The sequence below is a fragment of the Heterocephalus glaber genome, unplaced genomic scaffold (genome assembly GCF_053883595.1).
Source record: "Heterocephalus glaber isolate CG9 unplaced genomic scaffold, H.glaber_assembly_v1.0 deba00001760, whole genome shotgun sequence".
NCBI classification, from domain to species: domain Eukaryota; kingdom Metazoa; phylum Chordata; class Mammalia; order Rodentia; family Bathyergidae; genus Heterocephalus; species Heterocephalus glaber.
In genome coordinates this window covers 1,362,012-1,374,204 of record NW_028258457.1, presented here as the reverse complement: position 1 = coordinate 1,374,204, position 12,193 = coordinate 1,362,012, and the positions used below count along the sequence as shown (strand labels likewise).

The window sequence follows — 12,193 nt, the reverse complement described above, 5'->3', positions numbered from 1 at the left end:
GTGACTTCCACTTGGAAATAGCATGGTAGAAGGGTCTAGGTGGAGGACAACTGCTCACAGCATGGCAACCAGGAAGCAGGGAAAGAAAGGAGGAGCCAAGGAGGGAGACACACCCTTCCAGGTCATGCCCTAGGGACCCAACTCTTTTTTAAAAAATATATTTTATTTTATCCCATTCCCCCCCCCTCAAGTCCCCTTCCCTCTATGTCCAAAAGCTTTGTTTCCAATTTTTCCCTACCCAACTCTTCTGACCAGGCCCCACCTCCTGACAGCACAGTCAACTGCTAAACACACCAGTGGAAGAATCCACTGAAGAGTACAGTGCTCCAGGTTCCAACCATCCTCCAAAAATCCCACCTCTGAGCTTACCAGAGTTTTGGAAAACATTCCAGACCAAACCATAAAAGTTGCAAAGTGGTCCAGGCTGGCCTTGAACTTGGGATCCTCCTGCCTCAGCCTCCTAGAGTGCTGGGATGACAGGTGTGCATTACCACGCCCAGCTCAAATCCCCCCTTTTATAAGAGCCCCAGTTATATTGGTTTGGAGCCCACCCTAATGGCCTTATTTATTTATTTATTTATTTATTTATTTGGTACCGGGGATCAAACTCAGGTCCTTCCGCTTTTGAGGCAGGTGGCGGAACCACTGAGCTAAATCCCTGACCCTTGATGGCCTTATTTTAATTCCATTACCTCCAGACCTCATCTTTGTGGATGTCGTGGTGCACACCTGTAATCCCAGAAACGGAGGTCTGAGGCAGGAGGATCAAAAGTTCAGGGCCAGCCTGAGCAACTTATTGAGACCCTGTTTCAAATAAAGTTTTAAAAAGGGTCGAGGGGACTGGGGATGTAGCTCAGTGGCACAGCGCCTCCCTGGCAAGCACAAGGTCCTGAGTTTGATCCCCATACCAAAAAAATAAAAATGAAAAGGGTTGAGGGTGTCATTCAGTGGTAGAGTGTATGTGAGGCCCTGGCTTCCGTCCCCAGTGCTGTAAATACAGTACCGCCAGATAGTCACTCACTGAGGGACTGAATTAGGACTTCAGCATGTGAACTGGGGGGACACAAATCAGCCCGTAAACTTAGCAACAAAGATGAGGGGTCATAGCCAAGGCCTGCAGGACCGATGTGCTCCGCCTCCGCTCTTTCTTTCTGTGCCAGCCTCCTGCACCGGCCTCCTGCACACGAGGCAAGTGCTCAAGGCCGAGCTTCACCCAGCTCCTTATTAGGCAGAGCCAAGGGTAAAGGGCAGCCTCTTGGGCCAGGTTATCATCTTTAACACACAGGCAGGCACACTAAGAGGCCCACATATGGCTCTGAGGACACAGCTGAGCTGGAGGCATTGTCCCTGTCAGGCAGCTGCAGGCTCTGCCCTTCCCAGCTGAGGGTGACACTGTCTACACTCTCCCACAGGCCTGAGCCGTGCTGGGCTCCCATTTGGGCTGATGCGCCGGGAGCTGGCGTGCGAAGGTTACCCCATTGAGCTGCGGTGCCCGGGCAGCGATGTCATCATGGTGGAAAATGCCAACTATGGGCGCACAGATGACAAGATCTGTGATGCTGACCCTTTCCAGATGGAAAACGTGCAGTGCTACCTCCCGGATGCCTTCAAGATCATGTCGCAAAGGTGAGCGACCCAGGCACCCCAGGCTGTGCACTCCGTCCACCCTTCAATTCCCTTTTATGCATGTGATGCCTAGTTCCTGGCACCTACCAGGTGCTGGGCCCTGGGAAGACAGCAGATAAAACCTAGCCATCTCCTGCACACTGGCCTGCATCCCCTGCACCGACCTGGACCAGACACACAGCCTGTCCCTCCCCACCTGCCATCACTTCCGGAAGCTTGATCAAGGTTGGCAAGGGCAGGTGACATGGTGAGGGCGTTGTGGAAACACACAGAGAGCCCTCTGTGCCAATTATGAGAGGTGGTAGGCTTCCCCCAGGAGGGAACAACCACACACAGATGACAAAAGTGTGTGTGCGTGTGAGCAAGCAGCTGTCTGTGTCTCAACATGAAAGACTATGTCTGAGTGCTTGTGTGTTGTGTTGTTTTGTTTTGTTTTCCAGTGCTGGGATGATGGACCCAAGACTTACACACTGAGCTGCATCCCCAGCCCTTTTTTAGAGACATGGTCTCGCAAAGTCCCTAAGTTGCCCAGACTGGGCTCAAACTTGTGATCCTCCTTGGGCTGGGGATTTAATTCAGTGGTTTTGCCGCCTGCTGCGCAAGCGCAAGGACCCAAGTTCGATTCCCGGTACCAAAAAAAAAAACAAAAACACAAAAAACTTGTGATGCTCCTGCCTCAGAGTCCCAGAGTGCTGAGATTACAGATGTGTGCCACAACACCTGACAGTTACATGTTTTCTTTTGTTTTTACCATGCTGGGGTTGGAACCCAGGGCACGACTGAGCTATACTCCAAACCTGCTTATGTGTTTAAGTGTGCATCTGTGAGTGTGTGTGACTGTCCATGTCTGAGCCTGTGTGAGTGGCTGTGGCTGTGTGCCTGAGAGAGTAAGTGTATGTCTGGGAGGAGGTCTGTGTGTAAGTGTATTTATGTGAATATGATTTGTGTTGCTGTGTTTCTAGGTGTGTGTTCCAGTGACTATTTGGTTTGGTTTGTTTTCTGCGGCAGTGTCTCCCTATGTAGTCCAGGCTGGCCCTGATCTCATGACAGTCCTCCTACCCCAGCCTCCCAAGTGCTGAGATGACAGGCGTATGCCACTACACCTGGCCCTTCAGAGCATGTTTGTAACAGAGTGTGCTGAGTGTATGTCTGCTGGTGGTGGGTGCATGTTGGAGTGTGTGGCTGTGTGCATCTGATGGGGTGTGGCAGTGTTGGTGTATGTGAGTGCAGCACATGCCAGGCTGAGCCCCCACATGTGGGCTCCCTATGCAGACACCAGGACCCATCAACCTGTCCCTCAGATAATGCCAGGGCCTGACCTTGGCAGCATCCACAGCTGCCTCTCCCTGGCTGCTGCAAGACACCCCTCGCCGCCCTCTGGGCTGCTGTAGTGCAGCCTCCCCACACATCCAGCAAGGTGAGCCCCCTCTCCATAGAGCCCTCTGTGGCTCCCACCTGCCTTGGGCAGAAGGCCCTGCACAAGCTGCTCACCACCTGCCCCCCCTCCCTCCAGCTCTAGCCATGTGTCTGTTCCTTACATGGAGCCTCCTCTGAGCCTTGCCCTTGCTGTTCCCTGACACTCAAATGACTCCCCTATCACTTGTGCCCCTGTGTCCCTTAACTATCCCCTCTGTGAGGCCTTTCTCGTTTCCTAACTGCTTTCCCACTGTTGCTCCTGACCCTTCTTATTGTCTGCATTTCCATCAGATCTTATGCCTGGGAATGATGTTTATTTTACATCTTCCTTCACTGGGCTCTTAGCCCTGCAGGGATAGGGAATTTTGTCCCCTGCTGCTGTGTCCTTGACCAGGGACTCAGCAGCCACTCATGCATATTTGCCAAATGCCCAGGACATTACAGTGTCTGCTCCAGGACCTGTAGCACAGTAGAAAGGGAAGGAGGCTGGGGACAGGGGATAATGCACCTCGGGAGTTTCAGGCAGGGGACAGGTGTCCTTAGGTGGCTGAGAAAGAAGGGCTGCCCTGGAGCCACCATCCCCTCTGTGGGCATCAGTCATGCCTTCTTAACACCCAGCCCTGGGACTGAGGAGCTCAGCTCCTGGGGCTAAGGGAGCACTATGTGGCCTCTACCCTGCTCCCTGGGTGCCCAACCTCACTGCTCCCCCTCCTTCTGCCAAAATCTGGAAGCCCTTTCTGTTAATCAGGGTTATACGGAAGCTGCTGTGCTAGAGACACCCAGAATAGTTGACCTACAGTCCATCAGAGTTGAGAAGACTCCTGAGTAGGCCTCACCTGGCTATCACCCTCCCAAGCCTGGCCCTTTAAAGTCACATGCCACACCCACTTTCACCTCATTGGCCAGAACACGGTCATCTGCACTTCTTACTCTAACTCACAGCTCCATCACCTCATTGGCCAAAATTTGGCCACATGCATTTCCAGTGCCAAAAGTGGCTGGGATATGAAGTCTCCAGCCTAAGTCCAGTGAGTAGTGGGTTGTTCTGGTTTGCTTTCTTGTTTACTAGGATGACAAAAGCCAAGTGCGGTAGTATAAGCCTGTAATCTCAGCACTCTGGGAGGCTGAGGTGGTGGGGAGAGTCGCAAGTTTGAGCAGAGCCTGGGCAATTAGCAACTAAGTCAGGCCCTGTCAAAAAATGAACAGGGCTAAGGATGTAGCTCAGTGGGAAGGCATTGGGATCAACCCCTAGTCCCACAGATAACAACAAAAAGGGACATAACACAACATAACATCATGGTTATTATTTATTTGTGGTGCTGGGGATGGAACCCAGAACCTTGTACATGCTAAGCAGTTGCTATACTCCTGCGCCACACCCCTAGCCCTGGTTGTTGTGTTGTTGCAATACTGGGAATTGAAGCCAGGGAGCAGTGAGCTGCATTTCTAGCTCTCTTTCTCTCTTTTTCTCACTCCCAAAGCCTTTACATTGAGCTACATCCCCAGCCCTTTTTATTTTGAAACAGTCTTGCTAAGTCACTAAGTTGCCCAGGCTGGGTTTGAATTTGGAATCCCTGCCTCAGCCTCTCAGTGCTGGGATTACACTTGTGTTCCACACCTGGCTTTATGTTTTATTTTGAGTCAGGGTCTTGCAGAATTGCCCAGGCAGGATTCAGACTTATGATCTTTCTCCCTCAGCACCCCAAGTGTGGAGATTACAGGCATGCACCGCTGAGCCTGGCTGTGCACTGTTTATTTTTAATGATTAAAATGAACCATTTTAAAGCAAACATATTCCATGACATTTAGTACATTCACAGTATTGTGCAACCACCATCTCAACTTAGTTCCAGAACATTCCATCACCCCAAAAGGAAAGCACATACTCGTTAGCAGTTGCTCCCCTCAACTATTCATCTGCTCTCTGTCTTTGTGGAGTTGCCTGTTCTGAATATTTCACGGAAATGGAGTCATACTCTGTGGCCTCTTGCTCTGGTTTCTGTCATGCAGTACCAGTGTTGAGGCTTTAACAGCATGAAGCAGAACTCTCTTCTTCTTTATGGCCAAGTAATATTCTGTTGTGTGTGGACAGGCCACATTCATGCCAATCCCCCTGGACTTTCGGGCTGTCACCCCCTGTTAGCAGATGTGTGTAGCGCGCCTCTGAACACAGGTGTACAGAATTTTCTTCATTCTTTGCTTCCGGTTCTCTTGGGTGCACACCTAGGAGTGAGATCAATGGGTCACATGGTGATGATTAATCTTTGGAGGCCAATGCTGAATTGTTAGAGAAGTGGGTGGGGTGTGGGGTGGGTGGATGTCATCAGGCCCTTCCTAACCCTCTCTGCCCCCCAACCCCCACCATCCCTTGCTCTCCGTGACCCCAGGAGATTCTCTGCCCTTTCTGGAGTTCTTGTACTCAGCACCTAGCACTCCCCAGTTAGGGCAGGACTGAAGGTGGACCTGGAGCACCTTCTGCCCCTGGCTGTCCAGAAGCCTCTGGATTTCTTCCCGCACGCTGGTGTTCAGTTTGGCCTGTTCCAGGATGTGGGGACTGATGGCTAAGGGGAACCCCTGTTCTGTGGCTGTTCCACAGGCTCCCCGCTCTGTATGCCAACCAGGTCCCTGAGAAGCTGCCAGGGCCCCAGGTTCCCTGTGGGGATTTAGCAGTCCTGACTGTGCTGCATCCCAAGGGTGGGAGGTGTGTGTGAGGAAGTCCGAGGTGGCCCACTGGCTGCTGCAAGCCCTGGGTGGATAGGAGGTTTGCCAACATGCCATGTCACACACGTTTCTCTTCTGTGAACAAAGCAAGGGCTCTAAAGTCAACCGAAAGAAAATACCAGGGCCATAATAGTAGGGGGCAGTTGCTTATGGGGTGATGCTGCCATCCTAGCCCTGAGGGGATGCAGAGCCAAGGCTCAGTGGGAAAGAGTGGCAGGCAGATCAGAAGGCGACACCCATGCCCAGCCTTTGGCCCTGGTCCCCAGCTCCCTGGTGCCTTCTCAGTCTGGGGTACCTGTTCCTCTCCCAACCCTGCAGTCCCCAGGATCTAAGTCCATCTTTCCCAGATCCCTTTCTCTTCCACAGGTGTAACAACCGCACCCAGTGTGTGGTGGTCGCTGGCTCCGACGCCTTTCCTGACCCTTGTCCTGGGACCTACAAGTACCTGGAGGTGCAGTACGACTGTGTCCCCTACAGTGAGTCATCTTGTTCCTCTGCGGGTGCGGGCCCTCCCCCATGTTGCAAGCGAGGAGGAGAAACCTTGACCCAGCACACATGGGCTGCCTGCCTGGGGCCTGCCTGGGCCTCACACTCTCTGCTCCCAGACATGCTCGTGCACACCTGGTGCCTGCTTCCCTGCCCCACAGACTCTGTCCCGTTCCACAGGCCACACTCACCCCACTTAGTCACACACCCTCGCTTGTTGAATCACTTCAAGGTCTCGCTCTTGTGCTCTGGCTGCTTGCATCTCCTCTCAACCTTGCTGCTCTTCTGATCCCTCTTGCCTCCCTCCTCCTCTCACACTTGTTCCCTTCCTACCCGCCCCCAACACACACATACCAGCTCGTCCCTCTCACTCCCCCTTCCTCTTCCAACTTCCTGCCCTTTTTCTTGTTCCCTCACATACCCCCACTCCAGTCTCTTCCCATCATGGAACCCGACTGTATCCCCCTGGAGAGGCAGACCACATTCTGAGGCCTGGTGGCAGAGTCGGTGTGAAGGGCTGGGGGCATCATCAACAGATTCCTATCTCCCAGTTGTTTTGCTCATTATCATGAGAGCACTTCCTGTCTACAGAGGAAGTACCACCATGTTGGACTTGAGAGTGGCCCCCAGCAAGCTGAAGGTGATCTGGGGAGCCAGGAGCCTGGCTGTCCTGTACCCAGCCAGGGAGAGCAAAGACAAGGTCTCTCCTCCTCAGCACCCTGTCCTTGACATCACCCTTTGATCCTGCCCTTTCTCATCCCTCCTTACTCCCATGATCCCTTCTTCTGTCCTCTCCACCTGGCTTCCTACAGCCAACCTGGAGGTAGGGCCTCCAGGCAGAGGGGGAGGGGGCAGGGCCACCAGGGTGTCTGAGTGAAGGGGCAGGGGAGCAGGAGACCTTATAACTCCCCCTCCTTCCCACCCCAACATTCCCTACCCCAACCCCCAACCTTTGATTTCTCCTCTCAGGTGACACAAGGATTCCTCTCTCGGAAACAGGACTGCTTATGTGCTTCCGTAACTTTCTTCTTTTAGTCTTCGCCCTTTCCTTGCAGTGCCTGAGGCCTCCACCGTCACCTGAGGGGGATGCCCATGTGCTACCAGAAGCCTCCCTACAGCACTGGGGACACTGCCCACCTTGCAGCAGGGGCGGGGGTGAGCAGGGAGGCAGCGAAGGAGCTAGAACAGAGGGGAAGTTGGGTGGGCATAGGCTTCATGGGCTCTTAACTTTTGTGGCTCTGAAACCTGGCACAAATGATCTAATTTCTCTGGGCCACTGCAGAAGGCAGCACGAGCCTGGGAGAGAATGTGTGAGGAATGCTCAACCCCGGTGCCCAAGCATACTTTTGTGTGCTGAGCGCAGACTCCCGAAGGCAGAGGCTTGTCCTCATCCTAGCACCCAGCCCACACCCGGTTCCAGCTATGCTCAGGAATGGTATGATGCCCCTTCCCATGGCTGGCTGGGCCTTTCCACTCTGCCACCAGGGAGGGAGGGAGGGCTGAGCCTGCCCGGGATGCTGTCAGGAGTAGAAGGGACATGGCCTCAGCTGTGTGGCTTCACTTCACTGAGTCTCAGTTTCCCCATCTGTAGTCAGGGTTCTCAGAAGACTGCCTGAGAGGTGTCTGGCACGATTCCCAGCATCTCCTAAAGTGGTGGATACTTGGTAGTCATTGCTTTTGTTGTGACTACTCATTACCTCCTACCAATTACTATTACTGCGCTGATGATCAAAATAAAACTAGCAACAGATGACAAATCCAACTTCTCTGAGGCAGGCAGAAACAGGGCAGGAAAAATTCCCTGGTCCAAACCAATTCCAGAGCAAGCAGAGGCCACGCAGGTACGGAGCAGAAGAGAAAATGCTGCAGGGCCAGGGAGGAGAGGAGCTTGGACACTTCCTGGGCCACAAGTCAGAGACCAGGAGGGCTCTGGGGACGGGTGGCGGGGCAGTGCAGGGATGGCGGCCCCCGCCCAGTGGGAGCGAGCCCTTTCCTGGGGGACAGGACGCCCATAATCGCGCATCTGCTGCGGATGTGCTAGGCAGGAAGAGGTGTGACTGGGCTGCGCTAGCTCCTGGCCCTCCAGAAGAAGGGGGCTGGAGTTGAGGGGTCCCCAGAGCTAGGTGAGAAGACAGGGAGGCCCAGCGGGTGTCCCCCAAACATTCCCCGAGGCACTGGGAAGGGAGCCTGCGCTGCCCCTGCAGAGCTCCCTCCTCCACTCAGACCTTCCCAGTCCTAGGACACAGAGCCTTGGGGGGTGCTTCAGAGGCCGGGGTGACCCCAGTGCTGGGGAGGATGGGTCTGGGGTGGGGGGCAGGGATTCCCAAGGAGAGGGGCACTGGATGCGGGGCCCCCAGATGCTGGACTAACGCTGGATTTGCTTTACAGCTGTGCAGTCTAACCGGGCCTCTTCCTCCCCTAGGTGCTGCCCACCTATCGGGGTGGTGGGCAGGGCAGGCGGACATGGGCCCCTGGGTCCTGGGGTGGGGGGCTGGCCCAGGGGGTGTGGGAGCGTGTGTGTGTGTGTGTGTGTGTGTGTGTGTGTGTGTGTGTGTGTGTTCCCACCCTGACTCTGCCTCTGTCTCCCCCCTGGCGCTCTCACCTCTGTCGGTCTGTCGGTCTGTCTGTGGCTCTGCTGCCCTCTGCATCCTCTGGGTCATGAGGGCTCGTGAAGGGCGAGGGGCGCACAGCTGGACCCGGGCGAGGCCAGCAGAAGGGGAAGGAGTTCAGCCTTGCTCTTGACTGGGAGGGGCGCCCAGGCCCAGGAGACACTGAACCCCTTCCCCAGGGGCCCCAGTTTTCGCAGGAGGGGTGGGGGGAGCTGAGTGGTTCCTCCACTCCCCACTCCTGGTTCCCTTCCAGGTAGAGCCCCTTCAGCTGGGGCTCCCCCTGCCACCCAAGGCTCTGTCCCGCTGCCTGTGCCCTGCGTGTCTCTCTGTCTCCCCCTCCTGTGTGTCCCCTCTCCCCTGGACTGTCTCCCTGGCACCCGTGGCCCCACCCTACCCCAGAGGAAGGGACTTGGGGGTGGGGGCTGAACGGATGCTACGGAAGGGGCTGGGGAAGCAGAAGCAAGGAAGGAAAGAAAAAGGGGGCGTGTGGCCAGAAAAGAAACGAAAGCAATTTAATCTCTTTTTTTTTTCTCTTTTTTTCTTGCACATTTTTTTTCAATTTGTTTTCTCTCTCTCTTCCGATGCTTAAAGTAGAAGTGGAGCAGAAAGGTAAACGCACTGTTACCAATGCTAACCCCTAACTCACACTTTGTTCTACCTGTACCATACTCATGTGCCCACCCGCCCGGCCCTGTTCTCCCCACCCACCCGGTCCACCCGGGGCCCTGGTGTGGCCACGGCCATGGGGATCCCCACCCTCCAGACAGCGGAAGCAGCTCTCTGAGCTCGCACAGGACTCTGCCCCTCTCTCTCTCTCTCTCTCCCTCTCTCCCTCTCTCCCTCTCTCCCTCTCTCCCTCTCTCCCCCCGCCCCCTCTCTCTGCCTCTCCTCTCCCTGTCCCTTGTCCCCGTCCCTGGCCCCTGCGGGGACCCAGCCTTTTCTTTCACGTTTGCCTCCTTCAGGAGCGAGTGTAAGGGGAGGGAGGGACTCCCTTCCCGGCCCCCACGGGCACCGGGTGAGCTGTCTCTTTCTCTCCTCTCTTCCTCCTCTCCCCGTGCACCTTTTGCAACCGAGTTCCCTGTTCAGGGGAGGGGGGATGGGGGGACGCCCTTGTTTTCCTTTTGGGGAGCAGATCCCTCCTCTCTTGGGCTCCAGTGGCCTAGTTCTTCCGGTGTGGCGTTTCGGAGGCCCAGAGCTGTGTGGAGTGTGGAGTACCGCCCCCCGCCCCCTTCCCCAGCAGGTCCTGGAGGGGCACCTGCTGTCCCAGCCCTGGCCCTGGGGGTCGTGGGCGGGCTGGGCTCCTGGGGGCGGGGGTTGGGTGGGTTCTGATTTTGCACACTTGCAAAGCTGCAGTCAGGGTTCCTTTTGGGCTGTGGTGTTAGAGGACCAGGGAGTGGGTGGGCGGGCACAGACCTGCACTGGGGACCTCTGCAGGCCCCGTAATTTCTCGAAGAGGGCCTGACAGGGGAGGGACTGTCTGTCTGGGAGCAGGGCTGCAGCTGGCATGCCTGGGACAGTCAGTCACTTCCAGCCCTAGCAGCATGTGAAAATTGACCGACCAGAGGAGGGCTGCCGGGGCTGGGATGAGAGGGCCTTTAGCGACCCTGTCCCGTGAAATTACGGTGGTCTGTGGAGCATCCCCTTGAGGGTGGTGGGGCGGGGTCCCTCCAAGCTGCCCCCTTCCCCACCCCGCGCCTCCCCCATCTCAGGAGGCCTGGGCTTCACAGAGGACCCCCCATCTGCCCTCCCTCCTCTCTCCTGGAGTCTTCCACCTGCACCAGCCACTCTTCTTGCAGGCCGTGGTTTGGAAACCGTAGCACCGGATCCTTTCTCTCTGGGGCGGGCTGTGAGGAGGGAAGAGGAGGTATTGGAAGCTCGGTGCTGGGGAGGGGTCCTTGCTGCCCAAGGCCCCAGGCAGACCTTTCCTCATCTCTCCCCTTTCCCCGCGATGACTTCTGCTTTTCCTCCCCCTGACACCCTCTGACTAGATCAGGCTCTAAGACCTCCCACCACCCCCTTCACACACACAGACCCAGGTTTGGGCAGAGGGGGGACTCGGGGCACAGGGGACAAGGGTGAAGGCCAGGTGTGCTAGACAGAATTCGGGCCAACCCTAAGGAAATCGGGGACAGGGAGGTGGCGGGGCCTCAGAGGAGAGGCAAGACCCAAGATGGGCCTGGTTCCGGCCCCTCCCTGTGCCTGACTCCCCTGCTTCTCCAGGAAGGGGGTGTGCTCATGGCTGTTTTGTACCTGCGGAACCCAGGGTCAAGCTGTCCCTGGTGCTGGGGAGGGAGGCTAAACATCCCTCACTGAGAGCCAGGTGGGAAGTAGAGTCAGGAGTGGCTCCTGCCTGGGGCTGGTGCTAATTCTAATTTCCTCCCTGTCCCCCTGGGGCCCGCCAAGGAGGAGCAGAGAATTCACCACAGCCCCTGCCCTGCCCCAGCCCTAACCATCTGGGTTCTCCTAGCAGGGAAGTAACAAGGAAGCGCCAGGCCCCTGGCTGAGGGGTATCTGGTGGCACCCCGGGGGAGGAGGAGGTGGAGGGCTTGGCCACACTGACTCACCAGATCAGTAAGGGACAGGCCAGTAAGGGACAGTTGAGCAGGTGGTGCTGGGACACAAGGGGCAAGGGCGGGCAGGCCAGCGGTGGCCAACGAGATGCAGTTGAGGTTTTCCTCTTTTCAGGGAATTTGGGGGGTGGGGCGGGGCCCCCCACCTTTCTGACATCAGCGCTGCCTTGGTCCCTCCTCCCGAGCCGGGGATGGTCGCAGGTAAATCGGGGTCCGGGCCAGGGGAGGTGGTGGCGGCGGGCTGGGGCGGGCTGGGTCTTTATCCTAGCTCCTGGTTCCCTCCCTTGCCCCCTCCAAGCTGGACCTGGGCCTGCCCCCCCGAAGGGACCCTCAGTTGGGCCTGGGCCTTGTCGTGAATTCTCTGCTCACCCTCTCTCCTCCGCCAGCACTAACCCTTTCTTCCCAGGTGGTCTGCGGAGCCTCCCTCAGAGCCAGGACTTCGTGGAGTCCCCGCCCCTGTCTCTCTTCCCTCCATGCAGCTATCCTCCGCCCTCCCCCGCCCTCCCAGGAGTCCTGTCACTCTCCATGTGCCCGTCCATCCACCCCTGTGCACCAGTGTCTGCTGCTGAGCCCAACCCCGAGACCCTGCTGGTTGGTGGGGCCAGGCGCCTTCCCACCTGGCCTAGCCTGGGGGGGCGGTCCCCCAAGCTCCTCAGCTACTGACTTGCAGGGGACTGGTGGGTGGGGGCATAGGCTCCAAAAGGGGCCTTGGGAGAGAACTGACACCCCTCTGCCTTCCCCACATTGGAGGTGGGGTACTCCTGA

At 56.6% G+C, this 12,193-nt stretch overlaps 1 protein-coding gene across 11 annotated transcripts in view; it reads left to right on the top strand.

Moving 5' to 3' along the window:
- Positions 1-12,193, top strand: part of Adgrl1 (adhesion G protein-coupled receptor L1) — a 44,044-nt gene that overhangs the window by 18,120 nt on the left and 13,731 nt on the right. For 4 of the 11 annotated variants that reach the window (XM_087201649.1, XM_087201654.1, XM_087201648.1 and 1 more), the window contains exons 3-5: positions 1,413-1,626; positions 6,130-6,239; positions 9,450-9,467. In XM_087201649.1, the coding sequence (XP_087057775.1) occupies positions 1,413-1,626; positions 6,130-6,239; positions 9,450-9,467 (342 nt within the window). Of the gene's footprint in view, positions 1-1,412; positions 1,627-6,129; positions 6,240-9,449; positions 9,468-11,543; positions 11,630-11,681; positions 12,020-12,193 lie in introns of those variants that run through there. The other 7 variants (XM_087201655.1, XM_087201656.1, XM_013068387.3 and 4 more) reach the window with 4 other exon arrangements.